The sequence below is a fragment of the Lolium rigidum genome, chromosome 7 (assembly GCF_022539505.1).
Source record: "Lolium rigidum isolate FL_2022 chromosome 7, APGP_CSIRO_Lrig_0.1, whole genome shotgun sequence".
NCBI lineage: Eukaryota > Viridiplantae > Streptophyta > Magnoliopsida > Poales > Poaceae > Lolium > Lolium rigidum.
Window position 1 is genome coordinate 176,798,172 of NC_061514.1, and position 26,978 is coordinate 176,825,149.

The 26,978-nt window shown below is 45.0% G+C and overlaps 1 protein-coding gene across 1 annotated transcript; it reads left to right on the forward strand.

Annotated features, from left to right (window-relative positions):
• The first annotated feature begins 1,051 nt into the window (after positions 1–1,051).
• On the forward strand, positions 1,052–7,459 carry LOC124673942 (MADS-box transcription factor 15-like). The gene is made up of 8 exons (XM_047209983.1): positions 1,052–1,321; positions 3,806–3,884; positions 6,264–6,328; positions 6,421–6,520; positions 6,791–6,832; positions 6,926–6,967; positions 7,049–7,209; positions 7,348–7,459. The coding sequence occupies exons 1-8, from the start codon at positions 1,137–1,139 to the stop codon at positions 7,457–7,459; spliced, it is 786 nt and encodes a 261-aa protein (XP_047065939.1). The 5' UTR covers positions 1,052–1,136.
• The last annotated feature ends 19,519 nt before the right edge of the window (positions 7,460–26,978 follow it).

Here is a 26,978-nt window from a genome sequence, read left to right on the forward strand (position 1 = left end):
AAGGCACCAACAAGAGAAGGGAGGAAGGGGAGAGGGGTGGAGTCTATGATTTCCTTGAGTCGCCTCCGAGAGAGAGAGAGACAGAGAGATACAATGGAGGGTGGTTGCAAAATTAGTGCTGGGTGTAAAAAAAAAACCCTAAATCGCCTTTGTATGTCTTGGGGCTGTACCGCCTCGCACATGCGATAGAATTTATTTTGTTCAATAGAGACAGACCGTTTCTAAAGAAAATATTATTTCCTCTATCCAAATTAATTTTCATGAACTATTCTAAATTCACATGTATCTATACATACTCCCTCCATCCACAAATAAGTAGACATCTAACCCTAAACTTTGTTCATAAAAGAGTGTACTCCTATCTTCCCAATGCACTTTAATTGCTTCTTTCTCATCGCATAGAAATAAAACCTAATAATATTGAGCACATATTCTCCTTGTTTCTACAAGCACTTAGCTCATTGTAGCTAAAATAATTAAAGAGGAGAGATGCATCTTTTCACTGCATTTTTCACTTCACTTTATAATTTATTTTAAAAAATCCGTATGTATACTTATTTGTGGACGGATGGAGTATATGCCACAAGTAATTAATTTGGGACGGTGGGAGTATAAAAGGAGATTAAATAGGGAAAGAAACCAAAGAAGTGGCTAGAGGCAGTTTTTTAAACTATATTATAAAAATAAAAAGGGAGTGTGGCCTGCGTTTGGTTCGACCGTACGAGGTGCAGAGTGCAGACACATCACACATGGCGATGGAGTAAACCTGCACTGCAGTTAATCAGCACAGGGGCACAGCAGCAGCAGTATATACTGCCATCGATTAATTGTTTTATTATCTTGTTGCTAACAGTGCTAACACACGATACCGGGGCCAATTAGCAGGGAGAGACTGAGCGGGTGGGGGCACGGTGAGTGTCTCCGCCAATCAGCGCTCGACAGCATCCTGCCCCCCCAAACCACACCCCCGATTACAATCCCTCTTCTCCTCCATCTTCCCTCTTTAAAGCTGCATCCCTTCCCTGGCCTCGCCGCCGCGGCGACCCTCCGATCCACTCCACTCCACTCCGGCCAATTCCTTGGTAGACAGCCGGAAGCTAGATCAGGGAGAATCAGAGGCACGAAATCGAGGCAAGATGGGTCGCGGCAAGGTGCAGCTGAAGCGGATAGAGAACAAGATAAACCGTCAGGTGACCTTCTCCAAGCGCCGCAACGGGCTACTCAAGAAGGCGCACGAGATCTCCGTCCTCTGCGACGCCGAGGTCGCCGTCGTCGTCTTCTCCCCGAAAGGGAAGCTCTATGAGTACGCCACTGACTCCAGGTGTGTATTCATGTCAGACCTCGATCCATTTCCTTTCCGTTCCTGTACCATGCCGCATCATGTTCTTCCTCCTGCGCTGCGTCGTCATTAGTTTCCATGCCGTTTCCGGGGCTCGACATGCCATGGCGCCGGAAAAGCGTCCTGTCGGTCTTGCCATTTCTGGCCACCGATCGATCCGTCCCCCATGTGCTCTCGGCAGTTTGGTGGTGTCCGTACCGCATGTGGTTGCTCGCTTCTTTCCATGTCTATTCCCAGCTTGGCTGCTACAGCTGATGATTTTATGCTGCAGCTACTTGCTTATTTCGGGAAAGGATTTCATTTCTTCTACCACACGGCCGGCCGGCCGGCCTAGCTCGTCTTCTCCGATTTCCTTTCTCGTGCTCCCTGCTTTTGCCTTTTCCTCTTGCCTCCGACTCACCCATATCCTTTCCTTTTATAGGGATCCACGGCAGCCTTTCTTTTCTTTTAAATTTTAATTCATACTCACCTATAGCTACGGCTCCATGTGGCAAAGACATTAGATTAGATTAAGCCAGTACTAGCTAGCGCGTAATCAGATCAGCAGCAGCTGATGATCTTCGTACTACGTTCCTTCATCGTTCTTGACTTCTTCAGGACTCGGTTGTACTGCAACGAGTATTTTTATTTGCTTTCTACTACTCTCCAGTGATTTACAGTGATTTCATTTCCTTGTGACCGAAATCACATGCTTGTTTTTCCACTTCTCCAAAAAATTAAAAGCGCTAGCAATAATAATCACAGCTCCCGAGGAGTGAGCTGGGGAGTGTGACATGCATGTAACAGACTGTGACCTCGATTAATTAATTAATTAATTAATTGCTTGTATAATTCGCATCTTCTTCTGCCTTCCTAAACACGCGGTGAGTGCCATTTCTGCATGCTACACCTATCACTACTTAACGTACGTCTTGCTTGAAGAGTCATCTTGACACGCAGGTGGATCTGGCTCTAGCTTCAGCCTCTCTTCTCTTTTCTCGGTTCTTCTTCTCTCCTCCCTCTTCTCCTGCGATGCTACCGATATTACCCTCTAGGTCAGTCTTGGCTAGCTTGGTTTTATTTGGTAAAAAGAATCACCAGCTCGGTATCTACATAGAGTACTAGCTAGTAGATCTTTGCTTGTGTTCATTAATGGAACGATTGGCAAGCCGACTTCTATTCAATAAAGGTGTACGGTGTACTGCTCTGCCTACCTAGATCGCTCGCTAATCATGGATTAATCTGTCCGTAACACAGTCTACAGTTTGGTAACACCCAAACGTAATGCGTCTAACAATTTCGAGTTGTACACATGTACGTCCAACGACAGTATGTACATATGTCTGCATGTATATCTACTTATAATGCCCCGGCCGGTTCTGTCGATAATTAGTCTGAAAGGCTTTTCCCCAATCTACACATATATGTCCATTCTATCTCGTCTCTTTCTTTCCTCTTCGAGATATATGGTCGGCGACAAGCTTCTTTTTTACCTGATGGTCTATAGGGCTTGGGTACGTGCTACATATACAACAGGAGTCTCTCTCACTATGGAAAAAAAGGGAGACATGCTTCAGGCTTCAGGAAACACTTCACTCTACGGTTCAGATAAATAGCCTGCATGAACATTTGGGCATGCCTATATTACCAATATGCTAAATATATTATGTAAACAAATGCCATGTTCATATGTTAAAATTTCCATGTGTGATAAACACTGAGGTTTAAAGTAGTTTTACCAAATTTGTCTGTGGCCCTTACTGATGGTGGGATTGTGTTGTCCGTACGTATAACCATACAAATTAAGAACCTGATTCTTTGTTGCGTACTCTATGTGTTTGAAACTATGAAGGGGTCCAGAACTAGCCCAACTCTATTAAGGTCCTTCACATCTGTTCAGTTCAAGCAGAACACAATCCAGTTTATGTGTTCAATTCAACTCGTTGATGGTTTTTCAATGCTACAGCTCCATGCATCTGTTCTGGAATTGCTCAAGTCATCATTTCTAAACCTTGATATCACATGTGTGCTATATGTGTTTCTTGCATGACGGACTCATGGTTGCATACTGTGTCATTGTTTTCTCCAAGATACATCATATATGCTCGAGATATATGCTTTTCATGTGCCCTCTTATAGAGTAGGCATGCTTCTTCCAAAGGTATAAAGATTTATATTACTACACTTTGAACAGTAAATGAGCACTCTGAGTCCCAGCTGCAGTGCTTTCAGATCAAGAGTTCGCAGCAAACTTCTAAGTTTTGATTACTTGGATCATGGTATAGCACCATATTTCAATCGCAAACAAATGCAAATATTGCATTTTCTTGGATACTTGCATACTGGCCTATTGCATCTTAGCGATCGCCTTTCCGAAATAGAAGGATGCCCAGCACTGTGCTAATTATTCCATGCAGTGGTTGCGGATTTCGTGCATAAACATTTCCTAGATGGTGGTAAATGATATGCTGTGATTTTTTCTTGCAGCATGGACAAAATTCTTGAACGTTATGAACGCTACTCTTATGCTGAAAAGGCTTTGATTTCAGCTGAATCTGAAAGTGAGGTATGAATCATTGGCTACGATAGTTCTATTATTTCCCTATTATGGTGGTTATTGTTGCTGTTTTCACACATTTTGAATTGGGGAGGCCGGCTGCTCTTTCTATATTGCCAAGCATTTTAATATTCTTAATTCCTTCACACGAAAATGCATAACTGAATCATTTTGTTGTTGCATATTATAAATATATAATCATACGAATCAATCATAAATAATCAAACTTTTGGAGGTTAAGTGAAGGATAGGCTTGCATTTTTATTGACTTCAAATTGCATTTATTTTGGTATAACGCTTCTCATGTGAACCATCTAAAGGTGTTTGGTTAGGCACACAGCCTAAATCTAGCTTCTTTGTCGTTCTCTTTTGCATTGAGATTTGGTGATATTGCAATCCCATACACGAGCCATATTTTTGAAATCTTTGCAGATTGGTAGATCGTGTACTAATTAACCTTATAAACTTATTTATCCAAAGCTCATTTACCATCAAGCATGGAAGCTAACATGTTAGACACCCGTAAAGTAAAGATTCTTACCAATTCCCTTTGAAGAAATAAATTGAAATTACCAACTTTTTCTAGAATTTGTGTCTTTCTGAGACAATTTGCATGCAGCGACCTTCACTGAGGGATGTTTTAGTTGGGTAAGATATAGGATTAAACTGTTTGCATGCCCATAACCTCTTACCTCCCATTCAGTCTTTGGATAGAATGTGAAGTGGCTTGCCGTGGGATTAAGTTAAGGATACCAGTTTGGAGGTGCACATCCTCAAGTATAATTGCACTCATAAATATTGATTAAACGAGCAAGATACTTTTTGATTATTTTTGCAAACGTTCAGCTAACTAAAAGATTTTTTGAGGAAGCATTTAAAAAAAAGCCTTAGAGGTTTTGCTAAACATGGTACTGAAAACTGATCGCCTAACCTTCACATTGCTAGTAAATTTTGCAGTCTAGGTAAATGATGAAAGCAAATGAGCGAAGAGATAATCGATGGCAAATATTCCTTGTACCAATGTCTTGGGGGATCCAAGGATGACCTGCAAGTGCTCTTCTTTTGTATTAGCGATCTAGAAATTTTGTAAACACTCCGCAGCAATGATAATGACAGTATAATATGCGACATATATGTGCACGAGTTTTAGTAAATTAATTGTATTTATTTGGTAGATGACAATATTACACATTGCTATCAATATTTTATATAACTTTAAATTCTATTTATAAAATAAGTACTACATACATTAGGTTACTAAATAGTTCATCAAAGTTATCCGAAACATCTGATATTTTGGATGCCCAGAGATAATGAATGCTTTTAAGCAAGGTATTGTTGTATGTATCAATTTTTCGTGTTGATTTTTATGCATGTTCGCAGAAAATAATGGTATTTCGTAAATAAATATCAACTATAGTACCTTAGTATTTAAATAAATACCAGAATACCATGTTTTGTTCCGCAATAAATAATATTCGGAAGATATAGGTTAGGACCTGTATGTTAATTAAAAAATTTCTTATAGAAAATGTTCTTATATAGCTTATATGGTGTGTTATTTTATTTTAATTGGCTGCCAAATTGCTATATTATTTCCAAGAAGTAGAAGTTATTTTTTGGTTATTTCCTGATTGTGGAAGGAAGGGGTTACCGAACCCACTTTATACCCAATGTTACACTAAACATTTAATTCTTCCTGGCTATGAGTTTTAATTGGATGAACTTCTCAAATCAGTTCAGTTATACCTAAGACATACACACAAAGAAAGCACAGCCAGTCCTTGATATTTATTTTCTCATGCAATATTCATGTCTCCGCTCCTTCCAGATTTTGCAACTCCGTCAATATTTAGTGTTAGTACCTCGGATCCCCATGCGAATTACCGATTTGCATTTCGCCGCCTACTTTTTGTTCCTGCACATTGAACATAAACATAGTTCTGTGAAATGATTAAAAACCTAGGGCTCATGTAGCAGATGACACTGGTTTGTAATACTGTATTTGGAAACATTTTAAAGTTATTCATGAAATTCAACAACTGAAGCCTTTATAATTTTGATTGTCTTATGGTATTTTTCTTGTTTTTTCTTACATGTCTGTTCTAATATCATTTTTGATGAAAAATGCAACAAGCAGGGTTTATAAAATTAAAATGCAAGTGTAAGTGACTGAAGGTAGATGGATGACTTCTCATAACATGAGAAGTGTTAATTATGTAGTTGTCATAAGCAATTTCCTGCTTGTTCCTTTACCACCTACGCGCACATTATAGGCATCTTGACAGTGGTAGTTGCCTGCAGTGGTAAAACATGTTCTTACTTAACAAAGTGAACGTCCATTCCTGTACTTGCTTCGTTCTGACAGAAAATAACATTCCTGTGTAGGGAAATTGGTGCCATGAATACAGGAAACTGAAGGCGAAGATTGAGACTATACAAAAATGTCACAAGTAATAATGAGTACTCAATAGCATATGACTGTGCAGTATGCACTGCTTAAATAAGATAAGATGATTTAAAACAACTCGGTCATATCCTGCAGGCACCTCATGGGGGAGGATCTGGAGTGTCTAAACCTGAAAGAGCTCCAACAACTAGAGCAGCAGCTGGAGAGTTCATTGAAGCACATCAGATCGAGAAAGGTTGTTATTTCTCAACTTAGGTAGCCCCATGAAATGTCTTCCTTAACAGGAAGACTGATCATGTCAGCACTACATCTGTTATAATTTCTGGGAATGATAATTTCTGGAGTATACTGTCTACATTGGGAAAGTTTCAGGCTATAAGCATGGGTGTAGTTACAGTGTTACACTTATTAACTTTGGACATGGTAGTGTACTAGTGTGTCATCAGAAATGTACCAAAATATCTTTTCTCAAACTGGCTAACTTTAGCATTAACTGTATTTGCAGAGCCACCTTATGATGGAGTCCATTTCTGAGCTACAGAAGAAGGTAACAACCCAATGCGTGTTATCTATATAATGCATGCATTCTGATCTAGTTCCAGATGTTGTTGGGTTCATACTTTTGTTGCTTATGCCGCAGGAGCGGTCACTCCAGGAGGAGAACAAGGCTCTACAGAAGGAAGTAATTAAGCTGCCAAACTCTGCATGTATAACTACTTTACCGCTGTGCTCGTTGCTGGTCTGATTTTTCAATTTGGTGCAGCTGGTGGAGAGGCAGAAGGCGGCCAGGCAGCAGCAGCAAGAGCAGTGGGACCGTCAGACCCAAACACAACAAGCCCAAAACCAACCTCAGGCCCAGACGAGCTCATCATCTTCCTCCTTCATGATGAGGGATCAGCAGGCCCATGCTCAACAAAACATCTGGTACAATTCATCGTATATAACCAATTCATTAGCTACTACCCAGTACACATACATGTAATAACATAGTTCATCTTCTTGTGTACGCGCTAGTTACACATACATGTAATAACATAGTTCATCTTCTTGTGTCCGCACTAGTTACCCGCCGGTGACAATGGGTGGAGAGGCTGTGGCCGCGGCGCCAGGGCAGCAGGGGCAGCTTCGCATCGGAGGCCTGCCACCATGGATGCTGAGCCACCTCAACGCTTGAGGAAGAAAGAGGGTCAATTGCCAAAGCAGCTGCAGCTGCATTAATCATAGAATCTACCAATTAAGCTGCTATGGTTATGTTTGCTTGCCCCCCTACCCTTATATGTATATGATTTGCAAGAAAAGAGCAGATCGTGAGGAATGCTGGTGTACGTACCTACGTAGCTGTATAATTTTGTTGCATGTTTAGCACAAGTACCGATTGACGCAACATGCATGCTTAGTAACCAACCAGTTACCTTACCATGGATGCCTAGCTTTGATAAATTATGGGAAGCTAGGTTGCATGATGATTTGTATATATAATATTTTTATTTATCAGAAACCAAATGGGTGAATGAATAATCCCCAGGTACAAGGAGGTGAAGTAAGCCATCGATCTCTTCGTCCTGCTGCATGTAATATATGCATTCCACTAACATGCATGGAGGAGCTAGAGGTGCAACCAGCAATAACACCTCAGACGTGCAACTATCCCTACCTTTACGTATAGCAAACATGCTATGTACTAGATCACGGTCCTTGCGTCACGCACATGCAGCAGGATCATAGTCTAGAATTCGCTTACACATATGAGTGTTTGCGTGGGGAAGAAGAAGATCTAGAGGAAAGGGATAAGCGAGATAATCTCGTTACAGTCATGAATGAGTCTCCCTTTCTACGCTTCCTGGTACTTACCGATGGCCAAGCCGCCGTCTGCGTCTTGGGTCGGCCAATTCTTGGGCTGGTGGCCCATAGCTCGGCTCATGTCTCTCTTTCTGCATCTCCTGGTAGGCGTGTTGTAGCAAGGCCCTCTCCTTGAAACATTGCTTGCCCCAAGCAGTGGAGCCTGGAAAGCGCTGGCGCAAAGCAGCTTCCGTCTCCCACGTCTTTAGAGATAGAGGAAGACCTGTCTAGGAAACTTGCACTTCAGTAATAAAGCCACGCCGCCGTTTGATCTGCCTGGTTGCCAGAACTTCCAGTGGCTCTACCACGAGCACTCATCAGTAATAAACTGGAAACACAAGTTGGAGTCAGTAACCTGATCAGGAGGCACCGATTTCTTGAACCGCGACACATGAAGGACCGGATGGATTTGACTCCCAGCTGGCAGTTTCTACGCCAGCTTCCCAATTCGAGCCAGGATCTCATAAGGACCAAAGAATTTGAAAGACAATGTGTGGTTTGAGCGTCGTGCCATCGATGTTTGAGCATATGGTTGGAGTTTCATGTACACCATATCGCCTACCTGGAACTCCCTCTCTGTTCTGTGTTTGTCCTCTTGCGATTTCATCCTCTGCTGTGCTCGCAAGAGGTGTTGGTGGATGAGCACCATTGATTCGGCTCTTTCTTGGAGCCAGCCAACTAGATTTGTAGGTACGTCAGGAGGCACCGTTTCGATCCCCAGGTGCCGTGGTTTATATCCATAGAGAATCTCAAAAGGAGTTTTGCCCAAAGCTGAATGGTAATTAGTGTTATACCAATGCTCAGCCGAGGGTAACCAGGTTGACCATTTCTTAGGCGAGGAATGAACAGAACACATAAGTCTCAAGAAATTGATTTAACTTCTCCGTTTGTCTGTCCGTTTGCGGGTGGTTGGTTGAGCTCATATTCATTTTGGTGTCTGAAAGCTTGAACATGGACTTCCAGACTTTACTGGTAAACATTGGATCCTGATCAGAAATGATTACTGATGGCAGCCCGTGCAGCTTGTAGACTGTGTCGATGAACCTTTGTGCAACAGTCAATGCTTAAAAAGGGGAATGAAGTGCCCATATTTGGTGAGTTTGTCAATCACCACCGAGATGCAGTTATAATGGCCAGACTTGGGCAAACCTTCCACAAAATCCTGACTGATCACACTCTAGGCTTCTGTCGGAATCGGAAGAGGGTTTAATAGACCTGGAAGTCGAATGTGCTCTGCTTTAGCCTGTTGGCAGATTGGACACTGTTTCACATAGCGTCGAATGTATTCCTTCATCTTAGGCCAGGAGAACAGGGCTTTAACCTGTTGGTAGGTCCCCAAAAATCCAGAGTGACCACCTATACCTCTGTCATGGAGAGACATCAAGATTGCCTTGTGAGCCTCAACATTGTTGCCCAGCCAAATACGATCCTTGTATCGAATGACACCCTGCCGAAGAGAAAAGCCTTGTTCATTGGTATTTGATACACTGAGTTCCTGGAGGAGAAGCTGAGCTCGAGGACCAGTCGAATAACCTTCTACAATCACTTCGATCCATCGAGGCCGGATCAAGGAAATGTTGTACAGTTCATCTGCTGACGGATTTCTAGACAGAGCCTCGGCTGATGTGCTGTCAGTGCCTTTTCTATAGACAAGTTTGTACTAGAGACCCATCAATTTCACAAACGCCTTCTATTGCTTGTCGTTGGTGAGTTTCTGATCTGCCAAATGGACCAGACTTTTGTGGTCTGTCGGGATGGTAAACTGAGCATGTTGCAAGTATTGTCGCCAGCGTTCAACTGCTAGCAAGATTGCCAAGCACTCCTTTTCATAGGTTGATAACGTTTGTGCGGTTGGCCCCATCGTCTTGCTCAAGTATGCAATAGGATGAATCCCTTGTGTCCGCACTGCACCCACTCCTCTCTTGCTAGCGTCAGTTTCCACTGTGAATGGCTTGGTAAAATCAGGGAGAGAGCCAAAACTAGGGTTGTCAGCAGCTTGTGTTTTAGCAAGTCAAAAGCTTGTTGTTCCTTGAATGTCCAGTGAAAGCAATTATCCTTCTTCAGTAGATTTGTCAGGGTGCGTCTCAACATGCTATAGTGTTGTATAAACTTTCTGTAGTATCCAGTCAACCCTAAGAACCCTCTTAGCTGTTTGGTATTCTTTGGCACGGGCCAATTCTACACGGTCTAAATTTTGTGAGGATCTGTAACAACACCTGACCCACTAATGATCTGCCCGAGATACTCCAGCTGTTGTTGTGCAAAGAAACACTTGGACTGCTTGATAGACAGTTGATTGACTTGCAGGATCGCAAATACCTGAGCAAGATGTTCAATGTGAGATGCTAGGCTGGGACTGTAGATCAAGGTATCGTCCATGAAGACGAGGACACTCGTTTGCATCATGCTAGCAAACAAACTATTCGTGGCTGACTGAAAAGTTGCTGGTGCATTGGTGAGCCCAAAGGGCATCACTCTAAATTCATAGAGGCCTTGGTGCGTTCTGAACGTTGTCTTGTGCTCATCTTCTGGGACCACACGGATTTGATGGTACCCTGAGCGAATTCGATCTTGGAGAACCATTTGGTGCCTTCTAGTTCATCGAGGAGTTCATCCACGATAGGAATGTGATATTTGTTTTTCATTGTGATACAGTTTAGCCCTCGATAGTCAATACAGAATCACCAGGAACCATCCTTCTTGGGGACCATGAGTACAAGAGAAGTAAAAGGACTAGTGCTCTCATGTATTATGCCGCGCTGCAGCATATCCTTGACTTGTTTCTCAATTTCTTTCTTTTGAGAAGGGGCGTACCGGTAGGGTTTAACACTGGCAGTTGTAGCTCCCGGAACCAAGGGTTTCAAGCTCCCGCCATATGTATGTAATCAATGGCGTGTGTTTCTCGTTTCCCTCGGTCTTTCTACATTTGAAGTGACATGACGATTCTTCAAATATTTGTCATTAATTAAATTCTAGTGGCATCTCCTCTGAGGTATGGACAGTCATTGGTGAGCATCAAGTGATGTTCCAATTTTTCGTCCGTCATCATAGGAAAGTGTTCAGTTGTGCCTATTTGTCAATATCTGTCTATCGTTGGTTCATTTAGCGGGGGGAACCAATAATGTATTGGTCGTTTTAATACAGTTTAGCTGGTATGAATGTAGTAGTTCATGCTTACAATTGCAGGATAACAAGTCCATAAATTAGTAAGACAGTTACAACATCAAGCACGATGTATTTTGTCGTGTACATGACACATGAAGCTCAACAAAAGTACTATAACTTTCGACAGGTTTGCAGTTGATCAAGTTCAATGGAGTGTAGACAATATATAATATCACGGTAAAAGGATCCTCATCTTCGCGTGGCTGATATCCTCACATGCGCATCTTCCCATGGTGTTGCAAGGCAAACATGGTAAGATCATGCAAAAGATAATTAAGCCTCTGTTTCGAAGATGTAGACAATGAAGAGAGATAGTAGTTAACTGAATAGTGTAAGGATGCATATCAACAGATACATGTGTCTTGCAATACATAATATTCGGCACGCTAGTACTACGAAGAATATGCTTTCTAGGAACTAGAAAAAAATTCAAAATATGAAATGGATAGAAGATAAAAGAAAATATACCTACGAAATAGATCATTAGTGCCATAATCCTTGAAAGAAATGGGTTAAATTAGATCATTGTGCACACATATATTGGCAATACAAAAACCACACAACTAGTTAATCTTCAAAATAAAAATATATGAAACAAAATTATTGTATGATATTAGATTATTGGTACAGAGGTGCATGCGTTTTTCTAAACAACATCAGTTTGTACTAGTACTGTGAAATATTTCATCAAGACTTATGTCTATGTTTCCTTTAAAAAAGGAAAGCACTAACAAGAGTAAAGTTTACTGATTGGGGTAAGATGCATAGCAACAGATACACATGTCTTGTAATAGACAATATTCAACATGATAGAATTGGATACAGAAGAACATGCTTCCTAGGAACTAGAAGATTGTTCATAATAGAAACTGGAGATCTGATAAAAGAGAACATACCTACGAAGTAGATCATGAATTCTGTAGTCCCTGAAAGAAATGTATGAAATCAGACCATTGTGCACAGATGTATTGGTAATACAAAAAACCGTGTGCAAATTGTTAAGCTTGAAATAAGAAATATGTGAAACAAAAATATTGTATGACATAATATTATTGGTGCATGATACGTTGCAAACGTATCTATAATTTTTGATGCTCCATACTTGTTTTACACCAATTTCTACATGTTTTGTTTACACTTCCTGGCATTTTTATGCATTTTTTTGGGAACAAACCTATTAACAAGATGCCATAGTGTTAGTTCATGTTTTCTGCTGTTTTTGTATTTCAGAAAAGTTGCACAGGAAATATTCTTGGAATTGGACGAAACAAAAGCCAAACCTCCTATTTTTCCCGACACAAAGACGGAGTCCAAAGCAGAGACGGAGGAGGGCACCGAGGTGGCCACACCATGCCATGGCGCAGGCCTACCTCTGGCCGTGCCTGGCTATGGTGTGGGCCCCTCGAGCGCCCACCGACCTCGCCCTTCCGCCTATATATTGCCTCCCGATGCGAAAACCCTAAATGAATCAGCATCCATCCACGAAAAGTTCCGAAGCTCGGCCGCCATCGAAGACAAGTTTCAGGGGACATAAAGCTCTGTTCCGGCACCCTGCCGGGACGAGGAATTGCCCCCAGAGCCATCTCCGTCGACTCCACCACCATCTTCATCGTTGTTACTGACTCCCATGATGAGGAGGGAGTAGTTCTCCCCCAAGGCTGAGGGCTTTACCGGTAGCTATGTGGTCTATCTCTTTCTCATGGTGTGATCTTTATCTGATCATGATCTTTGTAATCTAGTTGAATAAGTAGACGTTACTCTTCATCTATTATGCTACTCAAGTGGTTTTATTATTGTGATCTTCGGAGACACCTTGCCCCACGGTGTGAAGGTGACAGTGTGCGCACCGTGTGTGTCTCTTAGGGTAAAGATTACAGAAATGCTTATCATGAGTTATAATTTGACTTAGATGTCTCTATGAAATTATGGTGTTTGTTAGTAATATATTTGGATGCTCAAAGTGATAGCGTGGGGTGTCCCTAGGTTTGGAACGCGAACTTTAAGGAGTGTTTTTGCAGCCCTACGTGGTGAATTGGTGTTCGTTATCCAACCGGAGAGTGGTTGATGCGTGCAGTTGACACACGTCCGTTGGGAACCCCAAGAGGAAGGTGTGATGCAGACAGTAGCAAGTTTTCCCTCAGAAAGAAACCAAGGTTTATCGAACCAGGAGGAGCCAAGAAGCACGTTGAAGGTTGATGGTGGCGGAATGTAATGCGGCGCAACACCGGGGATTCCGGCGCCAACGTGGAACCTGCACAACACAACCAAAGTACTTTGCCCCAACGAAACAATGAGGTTGTCAATCTCACCGGCTTGCTGTAACAAAGGATTAACCGTATTGTGTGGAAGATGATTGTTTGCAGAAAATAGTAAAACAAGTATTGCAGTAGATTGTATGCGATGTAAAGAATAGGACCGGGGTCCACAGTTCACTAGAGGTGTCTCTCCCATAAGATAACAGCATGTTGGGTGAACAAATTACAGTCGGGCAATTGACAAATAGAGAGGGCATAACAATGCACATACATGACATGATAAATATAGTGAGATTTAATTGGGCATTACGACAAAGTACATAGACCGCTATCCAGCATGCATCTATGCCTAAAAAGTCCACCTTCAGGTTATCATCCGAACCCCTTCCAGTATTAAGTTGCAAAACAACAGACAACTGCATTAAGTATGGTGCGTAATGTAATCAATAACTACATCCTTAGACATAGCATCAATGTTTTATCCCTAGTGGCAAGAACACATCCACAACCTTAGAACTTTCTGTCACTGTCCCAGATTTAATGGAGGCATGAACCCACTATCGAGCATAAATACTCCCTCTTGGAGTTAAGAGCAAAAACTTGGCCAGAGCTTCTACTAATAACGGAGAGCATGCAAGATCATAAACAACACATAGGTAATAACTTGATAATTAACATAACATAGTATTCTCTATCCATCGGATCCCGACAAACACAACATATAGTATTACGGATAGATGATCTTGATCATGTTAGGCAGCTCACAAGATCCAACAATGAAGCACAATGAGGAGAAGACAACCATCTAGCTACTGCTATGGACCCATAGTCCGGGGGTGAACTACTCACTCATCACTCCGGAGGCGACCATGGCGGTGAAGAGTCCTCCGGGAGATGAATCCCCTCTCCGGCGGGGTGCCGGAGGAGATCTCCAGAATCCCCGAGATGGGATTGGCGGCGGCGGCGTCTCGGTAAGGTTTTCCGTATCGTGGCTCTCGGTACCGGGGGTTTCGCGACGAAGGCTATTTGTAGGCGGAAGGGCAACGCGGGGGCCACACGAGGGCCCCACACGCCGGGCCGGCGCGGCCAAGACCTAGGCCGCGCCGCCCTAGTGTGGCGGCGCCTCGTGGCCCCACTTCCTTTCCCCTCGGTCTTCCGGAAGCTTCGTGGCAAAATAGGACCCCGGGCGTTGATTTCGTCCAATTCCGAGAATATTTCTTTACTAGGATTTCTGAAACCAAAAACAGCGAAAACAACGAAGCGGCTCTTCGGCATGTCGTTAATAGGTTAGTGCCGGAAAATGCATAAATACGACATATAATGTGTATAAAACATGTAGATATCATCAATAATGTAGCATGGAACATAAGAAATTATCGATACGTCGGAGACGTATCAGCATCCCCAAGCTTAGTTACTGCTCGTCCCGAGCGAGTAAACGATAACAAAGATAATTTACTGGAGTGACATGCCATCATAACCTTGATCATACTATTTGTAAACATATGTAATGAATGCAGCGATCAAAACAATGGTAATGACATGAGTAAACAAGCTGAATCATAAAGCAAAGACTTTTCATAAATAGTACTTAAAGACAAGCATCAATAAGTCTTGCATAAGAGTTAACTCATAAAGCAATAAATTAAAGTAAAGGTATTGAAGCAACACAAAGGAAGATTAAGTTTCAGCGGTTGCTTCCAACTTGTAACATGTATATCTCATGGATAATTGTCAACATAGAGTAATATAATAAGTGCAATATGCAAGTATGTAGGAATCAATGCACAGTTCACACAAGTGTTTACTTCTTGAGGTGGAGAGAGATAGGTGAACTGACTCAACATTAAAAGTAAAAGAATGATCCTTCAAAGAGGAAAGCATCGATTGCTATATTTGTGCTAGAGCTTTTATTTTGAAAACATGAAACAATTTTGTCAACGGTAGTAATAAAGCATATGAGTTATGTAAATTATATCTTACAAGTTGCAAGCCTCATGCATAGTATACTAATAGTGCCCGCAACTTGTCCTAATTAGCTTGGACTACCGGATCATCGCAATACACATGTTTTAACCAAGTGTCACAAAGGGGTACCTCCATGCCGCCTGTACAAAGGTCTAAGTAGAAAGCTCGCATTTTGGATTTCTCGCTTTTGATTATTCTCAACTTAGACATCCATACCGGGACAACATGGACAACAGATAATGGACTCCTCTTTAATGCATAAGCATGTGGCAACAATTAGTGTTCTCATATGAGATTGAGGATATATGTCCAAAACTGAAACTTCCACCATGAATCATGGCTTTAGTTAGCGGCCCAATATTCTTCTCTAACAATATGTATGCTCCAACCATTAAGGTGGTATATCTCTCTTACTTCAGACAAGACGGACATGCATAGCAACTCACATGATATTCAACAAAGAATAGTTGATGGCGTCCCCGAAACATGGTTATCGCACAACAAGCAACTTAATAAGAGATAAAGTGCATAAGTACATATTCAATACCACAATAGTTTTTAAGCTATTTGTCCCATGAGCTATATATTGCAAAGGTGAATGATGGAAATTTTAAAGGTAGCACTCAAGCAATTTACTTTGGAATGGCGGAGAAATACCATGTAGTAGGTAGGTATGGTGGACACAAATGGCATAGTGGTTGGCTCAAGGATTTTGGATGCATGAGAAGTATTCCCTCTCGATACAAGGTTTAGGCTAGCAAGGTTTATTTGAAACAAACACAAGGATGAACGGTGCAGCAAAACTCACATAAAAGACATATTGTAAACATTATAAGACTCTACACCGTCTTCCTTGTTGTTCAAAACTCAATACTAGATATTATCTAGACTTTAGAGAGACCAAATATGCAAACCAAATTAGCAAGCTCTAGGTGTTTCTTTATTAATGGGTGCAAAGTATATGATGCAAGAGCTTAAACATGAGCACAACAATTGCCAAGTATCAAATTATTCAAGACATTTTAGAATTACTACATGTAGCATTTCCCGATTCCAACCATATAACAATTTAACGAAGAAGATTCAACCTTCGCCATGAATACTATGAGTAAAGCCTAAGGACATATTTGTCCATAAGCAACAGCGGAGCGTGTCTCTCTCCCACACAGTGAATGCTAGGATCCATTTTATTCAAACAAAACAAAAACAAAAACAAACTGACGCTCCAAGCAAAGCACATAAGATGTGACGGAATAAAAATATAGTTTCAGGGGAGGAACCTGATAATGTTGTTGATGAAGAAGGGGATGCCTTGGGCATCCCCAAGCTTAGACGCTTGAGTCTTCTTAAAATATGCAGGGGTGAACCACCGGGGCATCCCCAAGCTTAGAGCTTTCACTCTCCTTGATCATATTGCATCATACTCCTCTCTTGATCCTTGAAAACTTCCTCCACACCAAACTCGAAACAACTCATTAGAGGGTTAGTGTACAATAAAAATTAACATTTTCAGAGGTGACACAATCATTCTTAACACTTCTGGACATTGCATAAAGCTACTGGACATTAATGGATCAAAGAAATTCATCCAACATAGCAAAAGAGGCAATGCGAAATAAAAGGCAGAATCTGTCAAAACAGAACAGTCCGTAAAGATGGATTTTATTGAGGCACCAGACTTGCTCAAATGAAAATTCCCAAATTGAATGAAAGTTGCGTACATATCTGAGGATCACGCACGTAAATTGGCATATTTTTCTGAGCTACCTACAGGGAGGCATGTCGAAATTCGTGACAGCAAAGAAATCTGAAACTGCGCAGTAATCCAAATCTAGTATGAACTTTACTATCAAAGACTTTACTTGGCACAACAAAACACAAAACTAAGATAAGGAGAGGTTGCTACAGTAGTAAACAACTTCCAAGACTCAAATATAAAACAAAGTACTGTAGTAAAAACATGGGTTGTCTCCCATAAGCGCTTTTCTTTAACGCCTTTCAGCTAGGCGCAGAAAGTGTATATCAAGTAACATCAAGAGACGAAGCATCAACATCATAATTTGTTGTAATAATAGAATCAAAAGGTAACTTCATTCTTTTTCTAGGGAAGTGTTCCATACCTTTCTTGAGAGGAAATTGATATTTAATATTACCTTCCTTCATATCAATAGTAGCACCAACGGTTCGAAGAAAAGGTCTTCCCAATATAATGGGGCAAGATGCATTTCATTCAATATCCAAGACAACAAAATCAATGGGGACAAGGTTATTGTTAACCATAATATGAACATTATCAACTCTCCCCAAAGGTTTCTTTTTAGCATTATCAGCGAGATTAACATCCAGATAACAATTTTTCAATGGTGGCAAGTCAAGCATATCATAGACTTTCTTAGGCATAACAGAAATACTTGCACCAAGGTCACATAAAGCATTACAATCAAAATCATTGACCCTCATTTTAATGATGGGCTCACAACCATCCTCTAGCTTTCTAGGAATAGAAGTTTCAAGTTTTAGTTTCTCTTCTCTAGCTTTTATGAGAGCATTTGTAATATGTTTTGTGAAAGCCAAGTTTACAGCGCTAGCATTGGGACTCTTAGCAAGTTTTTGTAAGAACTTTATAACTTCAGAGATGTGACAATTATCAAAATTTAAATCATTATGAGCTACAGCAATGGGATCATCATCCCCAATGTTGGAAAAAATTTCAGCAGTTTTATCACAAGCGATTTCAGCAGTTTTAGCAATTTCAGGCAGTTTTGTACGCTTTGCACTAGGAGCAGAAACATTGCCAACACCAATTATTTTACCATTGATAGTAGGAGGTGCAGCAACATGTGAGGAATCAACATTACTTGTGGTGGTAATAGTCCAAACTTTAGCTACATTGTTGGGGGGATGACCCCCGGTATGCCAAAGGCATGCCAAACCGGATGGTTTGAGCCATCAAGATACCGGTTTAATGTTCGTACCGGAACTTAAAGATAAGAACTTAGCTAAGTGGAGCTAAGCCGGTATCCCCAAGAGGGGTATACCGGAATCAGGTAAGAAGATACCGGACCTCCGGAAGGACGAGCAGGTCGGCAGGACTGGTCAAAGATTCTCTCCAAAGCTAGAAGACAAAGATGAGCTAAGCAAAGTAACTTTAGACGAAGGGATGACGATAAAGAGAAGGATGACGGTCAAAGAAGCCGGAGGACGTCAGCATCCCTGATTAAAGAGGACTCCGGTGTCTTCTATGATTAAAGTAGCTTTGTAAAGTAGTTTGTCTAGTCAAAGATGCCATTACGGTTTCTTGCCCTGTAAGCCACCTCTCCCCTATATAAGGAGAGGGGGCAGCCCTTCTTACACAGAGACGCGCATGAACACGAAGAGAGCTTGTACTGAAAAACTTGTAGCCTGTTGAGATCAATAAAGATGATGATCTAGAGCGAGTTCTTCCTTATGTCTTTCTTCTTCAACCTCTAGCCTTGGCTAAGTTCTTGAGGAAACCATCCGGAAGTTCGTCCCATCTAATCACAAACCCTCCCCCGAATCCTCTTGCGTCCATTCGGCCCCAACTTAAGCCATCCTATGGCATCTGTCCGTTCACCACGACGACGCTTGGCGCCCACCGTGGGGCATGAAGTGGCGCATGCTGGAATGCATATTCGGGCGGGCATCCTCGAGTTCGCCGGCGAGCGGACAGTGTCTGCGCTCGTCCAGAGTTTCTACTCCATCGACTTCATCAACGACAACGCGGGCTGCTTCGCCAACGGCGGCATCTTCCCCAAGAACGGCCGCATCATCGAGTTCGGCAGCCACCGCGTCTACTTCGGCACCGTCCCCGTGCGCCAGCGCCTCTCGCCGGTGCTGGTGGCACCGGACCCGCCAAGGTGGCTCTGTGCAGGCCGCGCCGCCGGCAGCGTCGAGGTGATGATGGCTGGCGTAGCCGGCGCGGGCAAGGAGGCTGCGGACGAAGTTGCTGGTCGTGCGGCTGCGACCCGTGCGGCCAAGCCACCGCTGGAGCGCGACACCGGCGCGCCGGGAGCGTCTTCCGCACCACCGGCAACACCTCTGCAAGCGGCGATGAACGTGCTGGCAACCCCCATCGCGCAGAACATCGACCCGGCAACGGCTCAAGCGGAGCTGGAGGCGCAGCGCCAGAAGATACTCGAGAGCGGCAAGGACGTCGTCAGGGCGCAGCGCGAGCTGAACCTAACCGTACGTGAGTATAACGCTGCCCATGGCTTTGCTTCTGTTAGCGCTCATGCTGCTAGGATACCGGAAAACCGGCTTAAAGCTCGCAATCTAGATCAGGATTTGCGTAAGGAAGTTCTTACCGGCAAGAGTACCTCTGCATCTGCTAGCATTGTAGAGAAACCTAAGTACAGTAGTCCGGATAAAACCATAAAAGCTGCTAAGGCTGCTGTAGATCTGTGTGACTCGCTTACCGGAGAGGCTCTGGAAAACAACAAGAGCGTGTCGAGAGCCGCTAGATACTGTAGAGCAGCAGAACGCTGAGCAGCTGGCTAAGCTGAACAAGGCTATAGCCTCGAAATCCGCGCGTTCAACAAAGAATGCCGGAAGCAAGTCCCATGGGCAGGCCTCGTCCCCCCATCCGGACAGAAGAAGAGAAAAAGAAGTGAACGCACGGCAGATGACTGTGTACGATCCGGTCCTTGCCGGTAAACAACAAGCCGGGCAACACGATGCCGGTAGAAAAAGCCAAGGGGCAGAGCGAGGCTACGCCAAGGAAGGCTATGCCGGAAACAATCATGCCGGTAGGCACGAAACCGGGCAAAACTATCCGGCTGCAAGGGCAGCGTATGATGAGGAGGAGATGCCTCCACCAAGGTACCGGCAGGCAAGGGCCGCGGCACCAGAACGTTACGATGAAGCTGATTCAACAAGACTCACCGCTTACCGCAAACCTTTGGGCGAGCGGTTGGGAGAAAGAAACTTGCCGGAACGGGATGCGAGGCACCGTCTGGACAGAGTGTACCTGTCTGAAATGATTGAGGCAGAGGGTCCTCCGGGTCCAAAATGCTTTGGCCCAAGGATCATGAAAGAACCACCACCAGTTCGCAACTTTCAATTGCCCCGTGACACCAAAACATACGATGGCACCACTAAGCCGGAAGACTGGCTCGCGGATTACGTGACCGCGGTATACGTTGCTGGTGGCGGAGGAGTCATAGCTGGGGGAGGAAACCGGCGTTGGGCCGTGAGAATTGTGCCGACGTTTCCTAGTAGGACCGGCAAGAATCTGGCTGAACAACTTGCCGGAAGGAAGCATAAATGGCTGGTTGGACTTTGAGGAAGCTTTTGTGAGTAACTTCAGCAGCACCTACAGAAGGCCAAACAGGCCTCAACAGCTCGCTTTATGCGTGCAGCGCCCGCAAGAAACAGATCGGGATTACCTGACCCGGTGGAATTCCACCAGAAACTCTTGTGAAGGAGTGATAGAAGCGCAGGCCATTGCTTGGTTTAGCCAAGGATGCCGGCGAGGTTCGCCTTTGTGGCAGAGGCTGCAGAGGAACATGCCAACAACGTTGGCGGAGATGATGCGTGTGGCGGAAAACTACGCGTTGGGAGACCCAATGCAACCGGCGATACAAGCTGAGCCGGAACAATCAAACCCGCCTCAGCAGCAATACCGGGACAACCGGAACAACAAAAGGAGGGAAGATTTCCCGGATCGAAGGTATGGCTCGCAGCAAGTTGCTGCTGTGCAGGAAAACTCTGATGCCAGCGGCAGCCAGAGGCAAAGAACCGGATCGCAGCCATGGGCTGGTCCTAAGAAACAATGGGTCGAAAAGAAACCCTGGGGCCAGAAAAAGAACTGGCAAGAACCCGCAAAATACACCATGGAAGCTGCCATGGATCAACCTTGCCGATGGCACACGCCGAATCCGGCTCACCCGTCGAACCACTTGACAAAAGATTGTACCTGGACCAAGTACTTGATGCAAAAGGGGGCGGTAAAAGACACCCAAGGGCAAGGAGGCAATGCAATGATGCCACCACCGGACATGCCGCGTCAGCAGCAGCTACCACCACCACCACCGCCTACCGGGGCAAACGCCTTACCGGTACACCCTCACAGAAACAGGCAGCAGTATCAGCAAGTCAATCAGGTGGGAGAAGGCTACGGCCAACCACCTCCACCGACACCCTTGGGCCGGAACGTCTATAAGGACCCAGATGTGTGCTGTGTCGTGTTCGTAACCGAGCCGACGGACAAGCAAAGCCTGCGCCGTCGTTCCATGGAGGTGAACGCGGTGATGCCGGCAGTGCCAAAATACATGCCATGGGCAGATCAGGAACTCTCGTGGTCATACCGGGATCACCCTAAAATCATGCCGAACCCGGGTGGCTACGCTCTCGTGGTGGACCCAATCATGAAAGGGCCAACGACTCGCGTCAAGTTCAGCAAGGTGCTGATAGACAATGGGAGCAGCATAAACATAATGTACAAGCACACCATGCATACACCGGGCATAACAGAAAACATGCTTCAGCCAACGCACACGACGTTCCATGGGATCGTTCCGGGTTTGTCCTCGCGCACCGGTTGGAAAAGTCCGGGTGGATGTGTCGTTTGGAGGACGTGACAATTGCCGGGTTGAAAACCTTGAGTTTGAGGTGGTGGACTTAGATAGTCCGTACCATGCATTGCTGGGGAGACCGGCACTGGCGGCCTTCATGGCCTCGACCCACACGGCGTATCTCAAGATGAAGATGCCGGCACCTCGTGGACCTCTGACTGTGGTGGGAAACTACAAGATCTCACTGGAAACAAGATCTCGCCGGGTCAAACCTAGCGGAATCGCTGGTGATCGCGGAGGAAAAAGAAGGATGCAAACCGCAGCTTGCGCCGGCTCAGTCCTCGCGGCTGAGCTTAGCGGCAATGAGTGCAAGTCTCGAGCGCTCCAGCCGTTCAAACCGACAAAGGAAACAAAGGACATCGTGCTGGACCCGGCTTTCCCCGAGCGTACCGTTCGTATCGGTGCCGGTCTCAGTGAGGCATAGGAAAGCGCGCTCGTCAGCTTCCTCCGTGAGAATCGGAATATCTTTGCCTGGTCTACTGATGACTTGGTAGGTGTTCCGAGGGAGCTGGCTGAGCACTCTCTAAACGTTCGGAAGGATGCCAAGCCGGTGCGACAACCATTGCGCCGGTTCGCTGAAGATAGGAGGAAGATTATTGGAGAAGAGGTGACGAAGATGCTGGTTGCCGGTTTCATTGTGGAAGTCACGCATACTGAGTGGCTGGCCAATCCGGTGATGGTCGAAAAGAAGAAGGACGAGAACCTGGAGGCAAAGGCTCCGAAGGTATGGCGCATGTGCATCGACTACACCAACCTCAACAAGGCTTGCCCAAGAGACCCTTTTCCTTTACCGCGGATCGATCAAGTGATTGATTCCACTGCTGGGTGTGAGTTGTTGTCTTTCCCGGATGCGTACTCCGGTTTCCACCAAATCCCCTTGAAAAAGGAAGATCAAATAAAAACTGCGTTCATTACCCCGCACGGGGCTTACCGCTATATCACTATGCCTTTTGGTTTGCGCAACGCCGGTGCAACGTACCAGCGCTGTATGCAAAAATGCTTGTTTGATCAAATCGGAAAGAATGTGCAGGTGTATGTGGATGACATCGTGATAAAAACTAAGGTAAAAGATACCCTAATTGATGATATCCGGCAAACATTCGATAACCTAAGAAGGTTCCGGATGAAACTCAATCCGGCAAAGTGTACTTTCGGTGTCCCCGCCGGCAAGCTGCCGGGTTTCCTCGTCTCAAGCCGAGGCATTGAGGTCAATCCGGTAAAGATCCGGGCAATTGAGAGAATGACGGTACCGCAGGATCTGAAGGACATACAAAAGTTCACCGGAAGCTTAGCATCGCTAAGCCGGTTCATAAGCAGGTTAGGAGAAAAGGCCTTGCCGCTATATGCTTTAATGAGAAAATCCGATAAATTCGTCTGGACCCCTCAGGCGGACGCAGCGTTCAAGGAGCTGAAAACGATGTTAGCTACCGCGCCAATACTGGCTTCGCCGTTGGAAAGAGAACCGATGTTGCTATACATAGCAGCAACCAATCGTGTCGTGAGTGTTGTTGTGGTAGTAGAAAGAGAAGAGGAAGGAAAAACCGTCCGGAGGCCGGTATACTACCTGAGCGAGGTGCTCTCCCTCTCAAAGCAAAACTACCCGCACTTCCGTAAAATGACCTATGGCGTGTTTATGGCCGCCACCAAGCTCAAGCACTACTTTGAGGAACATCCTATGAAGGTGGTGAGTGAAGCACCCATCTCCGATATCATGTGCAACAAGGACGCTAGCGGCAGGATTGCGAAATGGGCAATACAGATATCACCGTATGTTCCGGTGTACGAAAGAAGAGACGCCATCAAATCGCAAGCTTTAGCTGATTTTTTGGTCGATTGGGCGGAAATGCAATACAAGCCCCTGGATCAAAGACTGGAATACTGGAAGATGCACTTTGATGGATCCAAGCTCAAGGAGGGTCTAGGTGCCGGTGTGGTGCTAACCTCACCAAAGGGAGATCATCTCCGGTATGTTTTACAAGTGCATTTCAGGGCATCAAACAATGTCGCTGAATATGAGGCCTTGATCCATGGGCTTAAGGTCGCAAAAGAAATCGGTGCACACCGGATCATTTGCTATGGAGATTCAGACCTTGTGGTGCAGCAATGTTCCAGGGACTGGGACGCAAAAGATGCCAACATGGCCTCGTACCGGTTTCACGTGCAAAAGATTGCCGGCTTCTTCGAAGGGTGCGAATTTCACCATGTACCGCGTGCAGAAAATGAAGCTGCGGATGCTTTGTCCAAGCTAGGCTCATCCCGACAAGAAATTCCTCCCGGAATAGCCTTGGCACACCTGAGAGTACCATCAATCAAGCCAAGTCCAGAGTCGGAATCAATTTTTGTACCGGAGTCACACATTGTACCAATGGATATCGACGAAGGAAACCCGGGGACTGTTCCGGTAAGCTCGGGGATTGTTCCGGTGAGATCGACCGCTGCCGCGCCGGTACCGGAAGAAACAATGCTGGTGGATAACATGGACATAGATGTACCGGTATTCCTAGTTCGGGAGACTCCGTCGTGGGTTAAACCTATTAAGGAATTCCTGGTCAACGGCACCTTGCCGATTGACGAAGATGAATCAAGGAGGATCCAAAGGAGATCCAAGGCTTACACCATCATCAATGGCGAGATGTACAAGAGAAGTGTTACCGGTGTCCTCCAAAGATGTGTGGAACCGGAAGAAGGAAAGGAAATGCTCGAGGAGATTCACCGAGGAGAGTGTGGACATCACGCTTCCTCAAGGGCGCTGGTAGCAAAGGTGTTCCGCCATGGGTTCTATTGGCCAACAGCTTTGGAAAATGCGGAGGATATGGTAAGAAAATGCAATGGGTGCCGCAGGTACGCCAAGCAAAATCATACCCCAGCCTCCGGCTTGAAAACAATACCATTGACTTGGCCGTTTGCAGCTTGGTGCCTAGACATGGTTGGCCCATTCAAAACAAGCAAGGGGAAACATGACCCATATCTTGGTTATGGTGGACAAATTCACCAAGTGGCTAGAAGTCAAACCCATCGCAAAGTGTGATGGGCGCACAGCGGTTAAATTCTTGAAAGATGTCATTTTGCGGTATGGATACCCACATAGCATCATCACTGACAATGGCACAAACTTTGCTCAAGGTGAGTTCAAAAGGTTTTGTGAGGACAAGAATATCCGGTTGGATTTGTGCTCAGTCGCACACCCACAAGGCAATGGCCAAGTGGAAAGAACAAACGCTTTGGTGCTTTCCGGTATCAAACCGAGACTCATCGATGCGGTGGAAAAATCGCCGGGGTGTTGGCTCGATGAGCTACCATCAGTGCTGTGGAGCATAAGAACTACTCCAAACCGGTCTACCGGGTACACTCCATTCTTCATGGTTTATGGAGCAGAAGCGGTCATACCAACCGACATTCTCCATGATTCACCAAGGGTGCAACTCTATAACGAGGAAGAGGTAAAGGAAGCTCGAGAGAACGATGTGGACTTGCTAGAAGAAGCAAGAGAGCTGGCCTTGGCAAGAACAGCCATTTACCAGCAGAACCTCAGACGCTATCACAGCCGGAAGGTTAACCCGAGAGTGTTCCGGGAAGGGGACCTGGTGCTACGCCTGGTGCAGCGCACTGAAGGCAGGCACAAGCTTTCCCCGCCGTGGGAAGGGCCTTTCATTGTGAGCAAGGCTCTCCACAATGATGCCTACTACCTGATTGATGCACATGAATGGAAGAAAGGAAAGGCGGACAGGTCCGGAGAGGAGACCAAGCGTCCATGGAATGTAGCCTTGTTGCGTCCTTTCTACTCTTGAAGTTGTGGTGTAAGAAGTTCCTTTTTGTACCTTATTTGCTATGAATAAAAGATGTCGGAACCTCGAATGAATCTCGGGGACTACCCCACTAAGGTTGCATGTAACTTGTCTATTTTTTCAGTTTACCGGTTGCTTATTGAACGTTTTTTCTTTCCGGTTTAGTAGTGTGCTAAACCCTACCGGAGTCTTCGACTCGCTGCTGTCCGCAAACCGGCTTCATGGCAAGCAAGATAAACCGGTAGGGGATAAGCACATGAACTGCGAAGAGGAGGAGCGGGAAAGAACAATCCGGAAAAGTTTAACTAACCCCGGTTATGCCGGTTTTTTGCAAAAATTTCGAGTTATTTCTAAGTTCAAGAAGATGCTTGTTTTGGTGAAAGAACCTTGTGCTCATACGCCAAAGAACGCCCAGAGAAGGCAGGCAGAGCCAAGGCAAAAGAACCAAGTATGCATCGAATTGGATGCGGAAACGATCTAGAAATCTTTGCAGTACAGGATAAAAGCAAAACCATGAGCAAATGTGCTAAAGCAAACATAAGATAATTAACACCGGTATAACATACCGGCATAAACTGTTGTGCCACAACCAAAAGCAGGTTTAAAGTTTTACATCATAAACCCCGGCATCCCGGGGTGGAATTTAACGAGTTTTCTGGTGAGGCAAGCAGGGGCAGGTAACACTTGCGATAGTTCAGGCAGCAGGGGCGTCAGGCGGAGCAGCGCCGGTCTCAGGGGCTTCATGGGGAGCACGGGCTGGCCTCGGGAGCTTCCGGCGGCGCGTCCTCGCATCCTCATCCTCATCTCCTCTTCTTCTTCCTCATCAAGGAGGTAATCCGTGACACCAGGAGGGGGAGGGATGAAGGTGCGGACATCGGCGTACTCGGCAAGCCGGTAGGCCCGATCTTGCCGCTTCGCGGTAAGAGCGGGGTCCACGTCCGTGGAAGCACCTTCGCGTACGCCTAGGAGCGCGTCCAGATCCAGCTCCGGATACCAGGAGCACGCGGAGCGCAGCGCAACATCAGCACCAGCGCGAGCCGCAGAGCACTGCCACTCGCGGATCCGCGGTCCTGCCTCCTTAAGCCGGT

What these genes read in the sequence shown, in the direction of transcription:
- LOC124673942 (XM_047209983.1), top strand. Translation starts at nt 1,137, where the DNA reads ATGGGTCGCGGCAAGGTGCAGCTGAAGCGGATAGAGAACAAGATAAAC. An exon ending in GAGTACGCCACTGACTCCAG is followed by an intron (nt 1,322 to 3,805) that starts GTGTGTATTCAT and finishes TTTTTCTTGCAG; the next exon opens with CATGGACAAAATTCTTGAAC. An exon ending in TTTCTGAGCTACAGAAGAAG is followed by an intron (nt 6,833 to 6,925) that starts GTAACAACCCAA and finishes CTTATGCCGCAG; the next exon opens with GAGCGGTCACTCCAGGAGGA.